Source organism: Podarcis bocagei (assembly GCF_964188305.1).
Source record: "Podarcis bocagei genome assembly, chromosome: 5".
Classification (NCBI taxonomy): domain Eukaryota; kingdom Metazoa; phylum Chordata; class Lepidosauria; order Squamata; family Lacertidae; genus Podarcis; species Podarcis bocagei.
In genome coordinates, this window is record NC_138129.1 from 32,563,275 (window position 1) to 32,581,355 (window position 18,081).

Sequence of the window (18,081 nt, forward strand, 5' to 3'; positions counted from 1 at the left end):
AAGGCCCTCTGCCTGGTTCCCTGTAACCTGACTTCTCACAATGAGGGCACCGCCAGAAGGCCCTCAGAGCAGGATCTCAGTGTCCAGGCGGAACAATGTGGGTAGAGATGCTCCTTCAGGTATACAAGGCCAAAGCACCCTATGTACAGGTATATATAACAGCACCATCTAGTGGGTGATGTTGTAGCTTATGATAATAGCTTTCTACTATGATTCCAGAAAATGTAATTATCTAGATATTTTATAGATTGTGAACTTTGCATTTAGTACATGGAAACTGAACCAGACTAGGAAGGGTAATTTAATAGGTCTTGTAGAGCCCAACCCAAATCACAATTCCAAAACAGGAATAAACATGGTTGTGGAAAAGTTCTGAGTTAATAGAATGGATGGTACTACTTCAAATTTCAGGGTGGAGGATCACATTTTTAAATGTTCCCTATGTAATATATATGTGTAAGTAGATAACAGACAGCAGAATCCTAATCAAATGGTTCTCCCTGATGTTTTAGTTTTTGCTTGTAGAGGTTTTTGTTTGGTTTTTGATGTGGGGAACACTGATATATGTGTCTTTACATCTACAATATGAACCGGTACAATTCACTCTAACACTTACTTCTTATTACCTTACTCTCATTGCAGCTCTATGCATATGCAGGGTGGGACTTAAGCCATAGAAGCCTCTGAGTTCATAATTCATGCTTTCTGCGCTGCCAACATTAACAGATGTGAGCCCCGCACAACTGCACCCGCCACGAGATTGGCCGCAAACACAATTTCTGCCGAACTTGAAGACTCATACCCATCTGAATTGCTTCAACCAAGAATAATATTCACATTTTCCTCCAGCTAAGCAAACAGCTAAAATGTTATTAAGTAAATTAGTGTAAGTCTTGCTCAATTAAACCACACAATTAAACCGCCGGCACATTGGCTGTGTCTAAATTTATATTAAATATTATTCAGAGGAGCCAGATGGTACCTGCTGCAAGCAGTCATGCAGCTTCTAGAGCGCAGGAAACTACCCTGGAGAGAAAGCTTAACAGAAGTACAGAAAAGTTCTGTTCTTCCAGGTTTTCTGAATGAAATAAATTAAGCTGCTTTGGTATAGAGCTTGATTAAGCATGCTTCAGAGCAAGGCCCCATCACAAGTGCCCTGTAGGTCAGTGGTAGAACATAAACTCAAGTTTAATACCTGGTATCTCCAGGTAGTAGTAGTAGTAATAATAATAATAATTTATTATTATTTATACCCAACCCATCTGGCTGGGTTTCCCCAGCCACTCTGGGCGGCTTCCAACGCCAACCATATATGAGTAGACTACAGATGCACTGGGAGTAAAAAGAACAAAAGAAAAAGGAGAGAGTGGAGGGTAGGAGAGGCCCTCAGCCAAAGACTAATACTCCCAGGCCATACAGCAGACAACAGTATGTAACGGAACCCTCAGCTAACATACACTGGGAGTCAGGCTGATGGCAAGTAAGGGACTTTGATTACCTTCAGCCTGGGATATATGGGAGGATTGGTCTCAGGGCACTTCAAGGTGAAAGGATCTGCCCATGCACTTTGGAGGAGTGATGGGGTGAAATTGCTTTCAGAGGACACCCTCAGAACAACCACCTCCCTCCCTTCTTCTGTGTCCCCAACTTAGAATAAAAAGCAACAACTTGTAAATAATAACATTCCATTCAAAACAGCTGCAGCAACAAGACAAGAACAACCACATCTGGTGAGGCCTTTTTGACTACCAGGTTTCCAGGGATCAGGATGTGCAAGAGGGTCTTTTCTGCAGTGGCATCCAGAATGTGAAACCCCCTGCCTCAGGAAGTTCATTCGGAACGTTCTTTGCTAGTGTCCCACTGGTGAGTAGCAAGTGTTTATTCTGCCTGGCGTTCATCATTTTACTGTTGTCTCCTCTGTGCTCTTATCTGCTACTTTTCTGTTTAATTGGTTTCACTTAATTCTCTTTGTAGTTTGATTTCTAAACATTGTTAATTAGTTTTATGGTTATGTAGGTCACCTTGAGCACGGCCTTGTGGAATTGGAAAGACGGGGTGTAAATCCACAAAGCAAACGACCAGCCAACAAAGATAACAACAACAACAACAACAACAACAACAACAACAACAACAACAACAACAACAACCAACCAACCAACCTTCAGCTGTGCCAGACCAATCGAAGTCCTTTTTAAAAAAGGCATCTTAACTCCCCCTTCTGGTTAACTGCCTAGATGGAATTTCTCATGGATGGAGTAATTGCCATGGGAGGCCTCATCTGGTTACCAGCAATGGGGCCATGCTGCTGGCACTGCCTTGGTATTAGGTTTCACACATGCCCATGTGTTGCCAAGGTCTATCTGCATGAGGAAAGTCTACATGTCAGCAAGAGACCTACCAGTAGATCCCAATCTATCTTCTGCCAACCACTGTTTTAAAAAGTTAAAACCAACAATTTGAATTGAGCCTGGGAAGATAGTTTTGTTGCTTATTGGCTGTGATGTAGCTGCTATTCCAAATTGCACTTGCTTTGTTAGCTGGTACTCAGCTACAGTAAGATGTAGTCAACCCAATATTAACAATAATAGACCCAGACTTTAAAATATTGGCTACAACCCACTATTTTTCATTTATTAATAAAATGCTCTAGGTACTGACCTGAAACTGCCTGTCTTTTTAGACCAGGCCCTGTTTGAATGCCAGGAAAATGCAATTGTCTCCCAAACAGAGGCAATTCTTTAAGAAAAGATTCCTCCCCCCCCCCACTTCACTCATCTTCCAGCTGAAGGTAATGAATCTGATTAATAAAATGGTCTGTGAAAACTCATGTCATAATTACATTGACAACATCCAATGTTACTCATTCTCAGAGTAGATCCATGGAAATCAATGGACCAAAAATCCATTGATTTCAATGATCTACTCTGTGGGAGACTAATGTTGACTATCACCCTTTGTCTTTAAGTTAATTTAAGATGTTTTTGATGCAATGAATGAGCAACCATTTGCAGGATATTTGCTCTGCTATAAACTGATCAGCTTAATGCTTTCTTGCCCAGAAAAAAACATTTTGCACTGTAAGGCCATGCATCTTGGGCTTTCATAATTTTCTACATTATGACCAACTATCCTCTGAAGCAATTGTCAATATAATAATAATAATAATAATAATAATAATAATAATAATAATAATGATGATAATTTATTATTTATACCCCACCCATCTGGCTGGGTTTGGGTCACTTTTGTGGGATATCCCACCCCCCCCCTCAAGTCCAATATATCTTAGAAAGTATTTGCATCCCTCCAATCTTCTGACCATTGGATTGTGCTGGTGAGTTTGGTACAATTTGGGCATAGCTGAGAGTGCCACAGCTCTTGCACAGCAGCAAAACTCCATTGGGACAATTGCATTTATGCACAGTATTAGATGCTGAATTATAGAAAACAGGGAACTTCAGTGCTCTGCAATATAGGTGCTTGCATACAAATGGTTATTCTGAAATCTGAAAGACTGCTTTTGAGAATACACACAGAATTTGAATGCATTTGGGCACTAAGATTAATGCCACTTAATGCTTCGGTAGTCATCTGCAAAGAGAAAACAGTGGTGTAAACTACAGAGATACATTCTTAATGTCTTTGTGCAAAGTAATTTTTTTTTTTAATCCACACAATAAGTATATCCTAATTATCTTGTTGTTTAAATTGGTATAAGTTCTTCTTGTTTCTAACACCTAATAGAATTTAATTGCACCTGCCTCTTCACAGAGTGGATTGTACTTATTTCAAAATAAAACATTAGGAAAGCAGCCATTGATAACCATTGACAGCCAGGGGACTGCAGAGCTGCATAGAACATTTGCAGTGTTAGACACAAGTCAGGCTAGGTTCGTTGACGGAGGTTTTTTTTAAAACAGCAGTTTAAAATTTCCTGGCAAACCTAACCCAGAAACTAGCACAGATATGCAGTGAAGCATTTGTGTGAGTTGTAGCATCCTTCTTCCTAGTCAAGCAAGACAAGCAAATCTGTGAAAGGTTTCCGTGAAAAAAGGATAGCAGCCAAGGTAACCATATGGGACATTTTTTATTCCTGGTGTAGCAATATAGGTGTGATAAGAGTAATGCTTGCAGTATACAGATATCTGCCTTGTTACAGACTTTCCCCTTGCACAAGAACCACTTCGGTGTAGTGTGCATTGCAGGAAAAGAGTGTGCTATATGAAAGCAAGGCTGAAAGAACCACCCATGGTCTTTTGAATCTTGTAGTACATTGTCAATATTTAATAGCCATATTTAAGGCACCTGGCTTGCATGAGGAAAAACCACTTGGAACACAAATGTACAGATGGCCAGGCATGTGAGATCTATGGATTCAAGCAGCACAGCCATACTCTTTTTGACAAAGCTCTTGAATTCATATCACCATTATAGCACTCCTTCTCTGTGTTGTGCTGCTGCTGCGGCTGCTGCATTTAATGGGCATTTAATTGCCATGATTTAAGCTGTGCGCATATGTGCAGCAACATAAAAGATAGAGGGGCTAGGAAAGGAAAGGGGAAGATCCATTGAAGCAGCAACAATCTGGAATAGCGGCTGTGGAAGCCAGCCGGGGAGGGGGGAATGAGACATGGACATTGACATCAAGAGGCTGAGTCTAAACCCTTTCTTACCTGTAGCTTTTCCAGTGTATGGAATGGGTGACGTTGACTTTAAGAGTGATCTAAAGGTGAATACATTTGATGCAAGGCAAGGAAAAACCACAATCATTTAGTGCCATATGGCGGGACTTCATCTCGTATACCTCTAAACCAAATGTACAATACTACCTGCCAACAGCAGCCAAGACGTTTTAACAATTCGATGTTGCTTTGTACAACCAAACAGGCTCTGTAACATGTTCTGCACATGTTCCTCCTGACTTGTGCATGACCTCCCATGTTGGGGCTGTTCATTAGTTGTTGTTGCTTGTGTGTGTGGTTCTTTTTCGGGAAAGCCAACCACAGTGGTGAGCATTTTGGTGGCGCAGTATGAACACAAAGTCAAATCCAGATCTTGGAAAATAGGAGCCTTGAGGTGCATTTAAGGAGAGGGAAATGCCCCACTGAAGTTGAATGTGTATACTTTTACAAGAAAAAATATATAGATATGGCTTCTTTGGTCCATAAATACTTGCAAGAGCCCTCCATGTCATGCAAGCAAACTATAGGACCAAGGCTGAGCTACTTAGATGGAAGGTAAAGCTGCTTTATTTAGAGATTTCTGAGAACATTGCAGTTGTGCTTTTAGAAATGAGAAGCTGTATTCAGCTCTGTTATGTGATAGACTGTGAGCTACATTGATTTGCACTTCTGAGAGCAATTAGCTTGAAAACCGTAAAAATAAAAAGGTGTCTGTACACTTAAGCTTGCTTGTAAACCATCCTTGCATTATTAGTGATAATTTAACAAAGTGGGACTGCCACAAACTTTTCTCATCTCCCAATTTCTATTTTGAGAGATTTTCAAGACCTGCATTATCCATGAGCTGTGATCAGATTAATTATTCACAGATTTATAGTGATTTAGGGCAACTCCAGCAGCAGCGTTTTGCAAGGGATAGCACACCAGTCGTACAAACCCACATGTTCATGGTGTAAATTGATGCTGGTCCAGATGGTTTCAAAGGATGGAGAATCACTGCCTTAGCTCAGTGGGCATCACATATGCCTTGCACTCAGGACTCAGGTCTAGTCATGGGTATCTCCGGGCAGGGCCAGCAAAGCCTCTTCTCTTAAACTCTGGAGAGCTGCTACTGTAGACAGTTATGAGCTAGAACAGGAATCCCCAACCTACGGCCCTCCAGAGGTATTGGCCTACAACTCCCATGATCCCTAGCTAACAGGACCAGTGGTCAGGGATGATGGGAATTGTAGTCCAAAACATCTGGAGGGCTGAAGGTTGGAGATGCCTGAGCTAGATGGACCAAATGGTTTGTCTCTGCATAAGGCAGTTTCCTATGTTGTAACATCTAATATGAATGAGGAAGTCCCTGTTGTGAATCTTGTCTTTGCTGTGAAATCACTTCTTAGATAATACCTAGCTTCCTGCCTCAGCCCTATTAAGGGGGCAGCACACACCTTCCTTTTTAGGTTTTTTAAAAAGAGATTACTAATGTAACTCTACCATATAATAGGATATTATTATGAGCACAGACAGGACAGAAATTATCTGTTTGACCGATCTGAGAACAGAATGCGAGAGTAGTTGAGCCTTTGGTCTGAGCAAGCAGGGCTCTGTTGGCCCAGATTCAGCTAACTCAATGTGCTACCAGAAGCCAGCACAAGGGCTCCTGAGAGTGCAAGAGGGCTTCTCCTCCTTCTCTGCCTCCCCCACCTCACCCAAATCCATTCTGGAAGGTCAGGAAAAGCTCGAGAACAATTGGGGAGGGGGGAGGAGTGTGGGGTTGTCCCATGTGGCAAGCAGAATTGCTTGTGCCGACAGGATGATCAGAAGAGTGGCATTGAAGTCTTCCCTATGTTCTTGTATCATATTTAAAAAAAGGGATAGGAAGTTTAAATTCCCAAATGAAATATCTTTGTCTTCCATAATTTCTATGCTACTGCCATTGGTGCCAACAGCAACACCTGGAAGCACCGTAGACACTAAGCAATTCCCCATTCTCATTTGTATATGAAGGATAACAGGAGAAGGAGCTCACACACTGAAGACCATCAGCTTCATACATAAGAATAATCTTTAAAATTTATTTGACTAATTGTGTTACATTCAAGATCTGATGTGTTTCTTCTAGACAAAGAGTTGGCATAAATACAAACAAGCCTTTGTGCCTTCCCTAAACAAGAGATAAAGTACTAGAGACAGAGGAACATAGCTTCACATCTTTGTATTTACAGTCTGCCTTTACAACTTAGTGGTAGGAATATTTACAGAAAATACAATAAGAACAAAAAGATCATGTCTTGGCAACATACAGAACTTTATACACAATTGTACATGATTAAGCACATGGTATCTAGCCATCTCCTTCCAAGTACTCCTGCAAAAACCCAGTTGTCTTTCAAAGATGCACTCTATCAGTTGTGTAACTATCACCGTGTTGTACTTCTGTTCACTATTCATGTTGAATTATAGTTCTATAATCCACCTGGGCTAAATATTATGAACACTGCATGACAATTGTATACTTCCCTCCTGGGAAGCGGCTACGGATAATGGGCAGTCCAATCCTCAAGGCACTCCTAACAGCTTATGACCCACTGAAGAAAATAGGGCTGGTACTGAGGACCTGAAGCAAGCTGCGTTTTCTATAGCTGCTCTCCATACAAAACAGCTACTCTTTCAGACATGATTCCACTCAGCTCCCTCCCCATTTGATTTTTTTCTTTACATTTAAAATATATTTGAAGGACCAGCTTAAAGGTGCTTTATATTTCTTAAATGGAAACTATCAAAAAGGTACTAAAACTGACATTTTTGATTTGAAATTGTTGTGAAGATGACTAACTTCCAAGTGTATGATGCTTTATTAAGAGGACTTGAGTACAATCCTTGTATGTGTTTATGTGGTAAATACTGCAGCCCTAATATTTCATCTCTTCAAGAGACCAGAGTGAAAACAAATAATACATGGTAGTTAAGATACCCAAAGGAAACAGTAATAGGAAACAAGCAACCTAAATGTTAAGAACCAAGCCTGGTCTACAAACTTTGATTCTTTTGATTATCCTGTGCAATGGTATCCAAAACAAAAGTTGGAAATTTAAATGTTATATTGAGTTTTACAAGCCTGATGCCTCAACCTGACCTAAAAAGAACCAATTTTTCAAAGGCAGTCATGTTTAGAGAGCTCTAGACAGAACATTGTATTGCAGTTAATTGGTCAGTCAATAGTTCTGCACAGGGGACAGGAAGCTATCAGTGCACTTGGAAGCCTTCTCATTTACACACATACAAAAACAGACAACCAGCATCTGTACCAAAGGACCACATCACACACATTTGGGATAACACAGCGAAAGTGAGCCCTTACACATTTCCATTAATTGCTCAGTGCTGTTTGGAGAAATCACTGCTGTTATTTCCCTCCATAGTATTTTTATTAACCGAATCAAAAGAATTCCTGCATGCAGATTTAGGCCACAACTTCAAGTCCACTTGTGTGGTGTTAAGTACCCAATGGAAGAAAAAGTAAGTATAACACAAATGTGGATTCAGGGCAGCATGTCTGCTCAAGAGCAGGGTTTTTTTAAGTTAAGGCTGCATCAAGCAAATTATAAATTTTGGAGAAGTAAATTCCTGGGGGCAAGAATACACTGGCTTAATAGAAAGGAGTTCCTGGGGGAGGGGAGACCTTTACAAGCATACAACCCTTATTTTCACAGCAGAGTTTAACAAACTGAAATTTCTTTTACTAAACAGAAGGTTTTTGAACATGAGAGGCTGTAATTAAAATCAAATTATTTAAACTCTTGAACACCAAACTGGGCCATGCCTCTAACCCAGTTCAAAAGCTGTTGTAGATTTAATACATTTCTGTCCTGTCTGTGTAACTCAAAAGGATGGTTTGGTCAGGTCATTAGTTAAAACAAACTAATGGCTTCACCCAAAGTACATACATGGTTCAAACCACTGATTTCTATATGCAGTCGCCCAACTGCTCAACCTTTTATTACACGGCTCTTGTGGTACGCATGCATTGGTTGTGCCATTTAATCCATGGACTAAATGTGACAGATCATCATCTAGATCAGAACAGTATCTAAGAGGGTTCAATTAAGTTTAGTGTTCGTGCACTAGGTTAATACTGGCAAATGTTCAGTACTAAGTAACTGCTATGCAAGTTTCAGAACAACCTGCATCCCCACTAGCAGTGCTATTTGCTGTTCCAATCTGTGCAGGACAGCTAAACATGCCAGACTTTGAGAGTGATTTTATGATGCGCCCTTATTTTTCATATGTGGACCCACACCACAAGCTGACAAGATGCTAGCATGCTAATTCAATGTAAGCAGCAGGCTCCATTGTTTAATCTTCCCTAAGAAACCAGGAAGCTCTTTAGGGTTTTTAAATGACCACCCTGGCAGCTTTTATGAACAAAAAGTACACCTCTCAGATGAGTGCTGTGTAATAAAATATTTTTGCTATAACCGTTATGAAGCAAGTACTGCCTCAAAGATTAGCTTTAACACACATAGCCTCACTGGAAATCCATCAAAAGCGACCAAGTTTCTTTTTGCTAAGCCCTTCGCCAATTGCTCCAGACCTTGCCACTCTGCTTTCTTTGTCATAATTCAACTACATCAAAAGATATAGGGGAATACTGCTGCTGTAGGCCAGTTTCAAAAGAGCTTTTCTTCAGGCTCTCAAAGAGTCAAAATATAACTTACTTTTGCACGTTCTATTAATGGACAGTTTGCTTCCTGCCCTCAAGTATCAGATTGCATAGCAACATTGAGAAAGGTAAACGTTTTAACTAAACGAAAGCTGTCATGTCTATGTCTTTTATGGCTAACAAATCAGTTACAGGTAAAAGTTTTCAAAGTTCCATGCTATGCATACTGGGAACACTGGGTATTTAAAAAATAAATAAATAGACAAGTGGAAGTCAACTGTTTTTCAAAGGATATTCCAATGCTGTATTTAAAAGCAAAAGGGCTGGCATTTACATTCTATGCTGGGGGCCCACCTGGGCACAGAAACTGAACAGACCATATCAATTTTAGACATTGAAAAGGCCCACCAACTTGTGTTTCACTAACACTGGGAGAGTAGTTCACTTGCTTCAGAAGACTACTGGCCATGTGTTCCATAAGCAAAAATGAACAAATTAAAGCAAAACAAAAATGGTATTGTCAATTGTAAGCCACTTGCATTATTATTAATATTATATATGCTTCTGAAGAATCAAGAGTTAATTTTGCTCTAGAATTTCTCAGCCTTGTTTCAGTACTAGGTTAAGACTTGTAAGGATATTATACTGGCTCCCCAATGATGAATCTTAAATACTAAGGGGCTGCTATGAAGTGAATCATCTTGATCTTGGGAGTGTTTGCTTCTAAATAGTTATTCTTCACATTTTATCCTTGAACGCGTTCCAGCAACTTCCTGCAATTAGGCAATAGTAAAGCAAAGCGTGCTAATCTGCAAGGCTGATGGTAAAAAAAGAGAAGAGAACCATCAAAAAACCTCAAACGTAAACTGTGTTGGGAACTTAGGAACTTAATTCTTGCTTGCTTAAATATCATACTATATGCCTACTAGGAATCAAATATGTTCAAATCAGTAGGACTTGTTGCCAAATAAATGTGGACTAGGTTTGTATCTCTTATTTATTTCTGAAAATGCAATTTGACTTTTTTAAAAATAGCTATCCAGAAAGTTCTTGCACAAAGCATTATTTTCTGGATTCCCTTTTGGAAAACACGGCCTCCATTTATAAAATGTGCAGGTAGATTTTTAAAAGGTTTTATCAGCTTCAATAAAGGTTTTATTAAGAAAATGGTACCCTGCCTTGCATCCAAGTATCAAGCAGAAGAAAACCAAGTGATCTAATAATTTATTCTTTAAATCTGCACAGGGTAGCTATTTCTTTCCTCTCCAGTAACATCCAGTAATACAACACACATTAGCCAATGAAGTGGAGGAACACCAGGGAAATTTGAAGCCGCATGACTTTGTATTACTAGATGTTAAGGGTTGGAACAACGTTGCCGATTGTTTTGGGCAGAAGCCATGCATGTAATATATGGTTCCAGACTGATATCAGTGCAAAGCAAGGATGAAACCATTTAATTTCAAACACTTGTAACAATTATCAGATAATTTCTAGTACACTTTTTAATGACCTTACATTTAACTTGCATGGGTCTTCACTTCCAATGACATTGGACAGCTATGGTGTGCCAAGGTTTGAATAATTCCTTTTTTTTAAAAAAAAGAAACCCATCTCTTTCAGTAAAATGAATGAACGAACTGTGGGACATGAAAAGAAGCATCTATCCCTTTCTGTAAAGAACATTTGCAATTCAGAAATCAGATTTCACAATAGGGTGGTTGTAACTAGTTCTTACATGCAGAGATGGACATACATTCTGATTGCACCTTTTCCAGGACAAGGATTTCACTTCTTTCTATAAGGGTGGACTAGTCAGATGAGAAATCACATTTTTAGCATTCATAAGATACAGGTGAAATTATGTACTGGTCATAAATACAATTGGGATGAACCACTATACAGGTTTTTCTTTGTCTCAAAGCTGACTTAAATGGACCATCCTTAGCTCAAAGAGCCAACCTTCTTTGCTTCCCCATCCCTCACCAATACCCCAGAGCTTTTATCCTGGACTGGCCAGCAGTAGGAAGAGGGTGCTTGCAACCTACAAAGGTAAAGAAACTTTGAGCAACGGACCCATGGGTACATGCATCTTGGATCTAGAGGAGGAGAATCAGAAATGGAGCCTCTGGGTGGGGCTAAAAATAAATAAATAGGCCTGCTTGCAGGTGGGAAAGCAAACCAAACAAGATATAGCACAATAATTTATTGCAATTTCATGGTCTCTGTCTGGAAAAAAATGCACCTGAACCCAACCTGCTATGAAGCCAAGTATCAAACTTCAGGTGCTAGTTCAGAATCTTGCATTTTAAGTCAACAGAGAAAGCTATGAGAAGTGCAGTCAACCCCCCTCTCTCTACTACACATCCACTACATATTACTAAATAGTGACTGATGGTGAAAGTTTGTCCCTCTGCAGCAGCTGATGGAGTGAAGCTGGTTTTCAGGGAAAGTGCCTATATTGTGTCCTCATTTCTTCCTTGCAGCAGAAGCAGAAGTCATGCTCAGGTTGTGGTTTCTTTATACAGGACTTGCAGGGTGGGGAAGGGTCCCCCCCCCCATTACTGTAGACACCAAGCTCTGATCTAATTGTTCAGGGAGGATATTGGTCTAAGGATTGCAGTTTTTGAGCCCAGCCTCCTGGAAAAGAGAGGTATAAAACTCTGGCTCCAGCTGTTTGTTCCTGTATTTATTGACAATGTCAGCTATTTTCTGTTTTCGACGGACATGTGGAGGATTGTACGAGTCACTTTCCAGCCGTTTTCTTCGACAAATATTTATTACTGTCTGTCTCACTAAGAAGCCTTAAATGGAAAAAAGAACACATTAATGCTGCTTACTTCTTCCCGCAGGAAAGTTATTTTTGGGACTTTCTGAGGCTAAAAGGAAAAAGTGTTCTCTGCATCCTCAAGACAGCGAGACTTGTGAGGTTTGGAATCTTCTCATAGTTGTCAACCTTACTTAGGAATAAATCTGGCCGAAGAGACTGTCTTGAAACGTAAGTGCTACTCTGCCTTAGTATGAAAAGGCTAGTTCCCTGCCTTCTTGGAAAACACCTTCCCCAACAAGATCAAAGATGGTATATGAACACAGTATCTGAACGCTTGTCATTCATTCAGCCACCCACAAACCGATGCCTTTCGATATGGCTACTGTTGCTGAGAATCCCAGCCAAGCACTCCAGGTTATCTCCTTCACTGGAAAAGGCTAAATGGGGGCATTTTTCTTTACAGGCAGAACAATTTGCAACATCAGAAGTAGCCTGGTGCTGATGTGGCAAGGGATAGCATTATTAAATGGCACTCATAGCCCCAAAGAGGCGAGTTATGTTAATCACCCAATGTTTTTTATCATTATTCCTCCCTTACTCCAAGGGGAGCTCTGTTTTGTTTTTGTTTTTTTAAATGCATTTTTATTGAAGATTTTCTTGATTTACAAATGTATGTGTAATGTCTCTCTCTTCTTTTTACCATGTACCATTTGTTACATTCATTTGTTGAGACATTAGGAAGAAAAGGGGGAGAGGTGGGGGGGGAGATGGGGGTTGGGTGGTGATGTTTCTATTTTACTTAATATGTGTAGGGTTTGGTGTCAGTGTTGCTTAATCATCCAATGTTAATTAAAAGCACCTACCTAATGCTCTCCTGCTTACTATCATTCCATCCACCAGTGGGATGACCATGTTGAATTTCCCAGTAGCTCCTTGCACTTTAACCCTGAACAATCCAGTATTTAGGGGGTGGATAAAAATCACTGGAACCTCTTTTTCAGGAGTGGCGGACCTTAAACACATAAATGTTACCAATGTAAGCAAACATTTCAAAATGGAAACAGCTGGGGTAGCCAACATTTTTTCAAAATTAAATAAAAACTTGAAAAATTCAGAAAAGTGTAGGAATTGGGTACACCTTGAATGTTACTTAAAGGAACAAAATCTGGACAATGCCATAAAAATATTGCGTGATAGGAGGAATATAAGGCATCAGACTGACAGTTTTCTGGGCCCAAAATACATGCTTGAAAGAAGGGGAAGGACCATGTAACCACACCCTTTGGACTCATGAATTTCTGCAACATTTCTCAAGTGCCAACACATCTTTCTAAGGGCTACTGGGACTAAAATCCATGAACACTCAACACACAGCTTGCATGTGAGCAGAGTACTTCCAAGAGCGAAAGAAATAGCAGGAAGCAATGCATTAACCTGCCTGTAGGACCTCTATGCAAATGGCAGAGGTGGAAATGCAGATAAATTCAGGTCATACCTCAAAGAAGTGCTGCTGTTTGTTGTAGTTTCTACTCCAGTGCTGGTCTCTGAAACCAAGTCAGGGAGAGGGAAGTTCTCTGCAAGATAAACATATTCACGATAGATTAAATATTCCCTTTTCATGTTGTAAGAGATAGTACAAAATGAGAAACCAAATCATGTTAAGTGACTGGTATTTAAAAACACGTAACTAGAATTGGTCTGAAGGACCATCGTGCCCTGAGCAAAGTGGAGAAAGAAGGAGCTTGAGGAACTGTCACCATCCAGCTGCCACAGCAGCCCAGCCCTCCTCCAAATGCCACCACGGGCATCGCTGCAGAACCAGTTTGCCCCCGAGAGGAGCAAGAAGAAGCAGAACCAGCTTCTTCTAAATAAACAAGTTGGGGGTTTCCCCCCATTTTATATTTTTAAAACCAATGCTTCTTGTAATAATCTAAAGTAAAACACTTTCTATACTACCCACAAATGGCTGAAACAAGCAAATTAATAAAACAAGAACTGGACATGGGGGCCTGGGTTATGAAGATGGTTTGCTTAGAAACTGAAAAGGGCTGTTTTAAACCACAATCTGTGGCTGGCACAGAATGCTGAGCTCGGGTTACCAAGAGTCAACACTAGTACAGTGGTACCTCGCAAGACAAATGCCTCGCAAGACGGAAAACTCGCTAGACGAAAGGGTTTTCCGTTTTGGAGGTGCTTCGCAAAACGAATCTCCTATGGGCTTGCTTCACAAGACAACAATGTCTTGCGAGTTCCTGCTGGGTTTTCCCCTCTTCCCCCCCTTTTTCTAAGCCGCTAAGCCGCTTATCAGCTGATCCGATCAGCAGATAAGCCACTAAAAGCTGCTAATAGCGCTAAGCCGCTTATTAGCTGATCCGATCAGCAGATAAGCCGCTAAAAGCCTCTAAAAGCCTCTAATAGCGCTAATAGCACTAATCCTTCAATGGGCTTGCTTCGCAAGACGAAAAAAACCGCTAGACGAAGAGAATCACAGAACGGATTCTTTTCATCTTGCGAGGCACCACTGTAGAGTCCTTCTCCCAGCCAGGAGGCAAGGAAGGGAAGGGAAGGGAAGGGAAGGGAAGGGAAGGGAAGGGAAGGGAAGGGAAGGGAAGGGAAGGGAAGGGGGAGAGTATAAACCTAAGGCTTTTATGTCAGCTCCCGTCTGCTCATGCAAACTCCATAATAAAAGCCTAAGATTCACCCACCTATATCATCATAACGTTCAACCCAGACCACATACACCTTGGTTTCAGGTCCCATTGGTGGAACAGCCCGACCATGCGGTAACCTCTTGCATCTGGAAGTTGGACTGAGCTGTTGAAAATACAAAAGAAAAAGAAAAAAAAGAAGACAGTCACCAAATAATCAAAGCTACAGGTGTGCAATTCAGACTGTCCTTTTCAAAAGTTTCGGGAAAAATAAGTATAATGCACACAACCTATTGTGAACACTTCAATAAAAAGACAATAAATATTGTACTGTTGTCAGGCTGAGGCCTAAACATCTCCAATAATTTTAGATTCCCTTTGATTTGTTTCTGATGCACCTTGGCAATGGAGGCACTAGCTGGGGAAAATTTCCTCAGGTACAAAATACTGTACTTTAAAGTGTCTGTTAACTGTGATAGTCCTAAAAAAAAACCCAACACAACCGAAGGGGAAGACAGGACCTTAATTACTTTAAAATGGGAAGCTCGCTCCTACTAAATTATTCTATTTCTGAAATAACATTTTTTTGGAAGTATTATTTAGTGTATCATGAAACAGTTCATATTATTTAATACAGGAAGAGGCTATTCGACTTTAAGACTATCACTTGCATATCAAATACACTTCAATTGGTCAGTGTTGCATAAACTTGCCCTCTGCGAAGAACTGAGATTGTCTGTATGATTGGGGAAGAGCTCAAGTGTCAGTGCAGGCTGCTTTAGTATTCCAGGCAGAAGATCCATATTGGAGTCACTTTCCTGGTCTGAAGCATTGCTTTCCAAGGAATCAGCTGAAAGCCAAAAGGGAGAAGTTAGGCACAAACACATGAGTGGCAATTACACTTCAGATGTAACAAATACACAGGGGGAAGAGAGGAAAGCAAAGCAAAGCAAACACTCATTGCGCCAGGAGAACTCCTTGGTGCACCATTGGATACAACTCTAGAATTCTCAATGCACACCCATTTCTATTGCAAATATTTAATACACTTGTGACACAACTGAGGAACTCTCTTTGGAATTAGCTATGGAATCAACAGATACACACAGAGAACACTTACTTAAGGACTCCACAGGTGAGGGAACCACAAAAGCTATTTCTGTAAGAGCATCTGCATAATATAGTGCTTTCTTTTGCCCATTGAAGATACTTGCCCCAATGTCTTCTGAAGGAATTATTTCATCTGAGAACAAAGCAAATAAAAGATGGGGTTAAAGGGAAGGTCTTCCAGTCTCGTTATGCACTTCGCCATCCCCCCCCCCCATTTTACAACTTATTCTACTTTCTAGGACATCCACCCCAAACCTTTCATGAATCTGTTCCACAAATGAATATGGAGAGATCCTTGCAAGCACTTCTCTGCATACCACTTGCTGCTGCACCAGAAGATCTGGGGATACTAATCTCAGCAGTGATGTAAGAAAAGCAGTATACGAACAGCTCTCTGGCCACCCCTTCTAACACTGTGCATAAGGAAGCATCCTGAGGACAAAGGGGCAGTGCTGAACCCAGTGCTGAAATCGCAATGGGATGATAGCGGTGAATATACAGTCACCCCCTCTCCAAATCCAATGCAGATCTGCAGTGGTCTTCTGGAGGAGCATGCAATCTACCAGGTCTTGGGGTAGAGGGGGAAGAAGGCACCTTCTGCCTTTATCCCTCTCTAGAACACTAAGGTGACACAAAGTATTAAAGCAGACAGAAACCTCCACAAACCCCTCTCACCTTGCTCAGATCCCTCCTCATCACAGAAACTGTTAATGGACCAGCTAGTTGAGACATGCCCCGTCCATCCAGGGTGTTTCCCTACATCAACTGACCAGCCAAGGGAGAGCAAGAACTCTAGGAAGTGTGGCTGGACATTTCTGGAAGACTCTACATTCTTCAAAATCTGGAAGAAAATAGGCCAGCAGTGCAGTTAAGAAGGCTATATATGCACATTTTAAAGGTGTTTAGAAGTCCTGGCCTGAACTATCAAGCCATCTAGTTAGAACAGTAAACAACACTGGAGCAGATTGTTAACTGGTTATCTACCCCAGGGCAGTATGTATTCCACAATTCTAGAACTCCAATTGTCCCTGACCAATGGTGATGGGAATGTAGTCCTAGACATCTCGAAGGTACCAGGTTGGGGAAAGCTTGGACTAGGCGGTGCAAAGAAACTGCATATGCACCGTGTGCCATCACAGCATCGTGCTACCCAGTTCTAAGGGGTTTTAGCGATGATACACGTCCAGTGATGTGAAAGACACTCTTCTACTCCTCTAGTTCAAGAGAATATATATTTATGTTTTGAATACACTTTTTGATAGAGTTTAAATTAGAAGCATGCCACTTACTTCTTGGCTTGTTTTCTGACCTGCCTTCATATAGAAAATGAAAACTGTATCAAAAGGACGACATGGTAGTAAATCCAGGTAGCCAATGTCATCAAAAAACCCGGGTATAGTAGAATCAAGTGCAATCAGGTGAGGAGGTAGTCTGCTGTTAGCAGGTTCCTAACCAAACAAAAAGCAACGTAGATTTTATACCTCTACATAATCACCTTTTGTGGTTACCTATAAATTGTTATCAGCCACTTAAATTTGTTAATATGCAATCAGCTTGCTAAAGAAGATCCAAGAGTAAGAGCCCACATTAGTAGTCTCGTATACATGTCTTTGTCTATCGCTTCACAGCTCACCCAAACCTCCCCTCCCCTCCAACCCCCTTTTAAAGGAGGATGGGAAGGAAGTTCAGAGAATGGTTTGCCAAATTGCTCTCTGAAGCGCACCCCGCCCTCTTCAAACACCACGGGAGAGATGCTTAACAGAAGGGGGAAAGTCACTTCAGAGTTTGCCAAACTGCTTTCTGAAGTTCCTCTTACCCTTCTCCTTTAAACCGCTGTGCCATCTATCACCCATGTTGCTTGATTTCCCACCTGTTCTGTCATGATGCTGCAATTGCTGTGGCCATCTACAGGCAGCCACACTAACTGCAACTTGACAACAGTCTTACAGCTTTATTATATAGCAACACATAGAGGTGTGCAGATGCAAAAAAGAAATTGTACTAAGTAATGAAAACGACAGACACATTTCTTCTACATACAACAATGAAACAAGGACCTTATTTTAAAATCTGAAGAAAAAGAGCCCCTCCGCCCATACACATAAACCCAATTTAAAAAAACCATGTAGATACAATAGCCAGCCTTACACCCACATAGACTGATGGCATCACAATGGTTAACAGTTTCTGAATGTAATTTAGATAAATATCCAGAGGAGT

General features: G+C 40.8%; 1 protein-coding gene across 4 annotated transcripts in view; it reads right to left on the reverse strand.

Annotated features, from left to right (window-relative positions):
• Positions 1-6,717: 6,717 nt before the first annotated feature.
• RALGAPB (Ral GTPase activating protein non-catalytic subunit beta) overlaps positions 6,718-18,081 on the reverse strand; it is a 60,900-nt gene continuing 49,536 nt past the window's right edge. For all 4 annotated transcript variants that reach the window (XM_081195975.1, XM_081195974.1, XM_081195977.1 and 1 more), the window contains 8 exons: positions 17,151-17,309; positions 16,537-16,702; positions 15,872-15,994; positions 15,465-15,601; positions 14,809-14,917; positions 13,599-13,677; positions 12,967-13,115; positions 6,718-12,137 (listed from right to left, as the gene is read on the reverse strand). In XM_081195975.1, the coding sequence (XP_081052101.1) occupies positions 11,944-12,137; positions 12,967-13,115; positions 13,599-13,677; positions 14,809-14,917; positions 15,465-15,601; positions 15,872-15,994; positions 16,537-16,702; positions 17,151-17,309 (1,116 nt within the window). In that variant the 3' untranslated portion in view covers positions 6,718-11,943. The remainder of the gene's footprint in view (positions 12,138-12,966; positions 13,116-13,598; positions 13,678-14,808; positions 14,918-15,464; positions 15,602-15,871; positions 15,995-16,536; positions 16,703-17,150; positions 17,310-18,081) is intronic.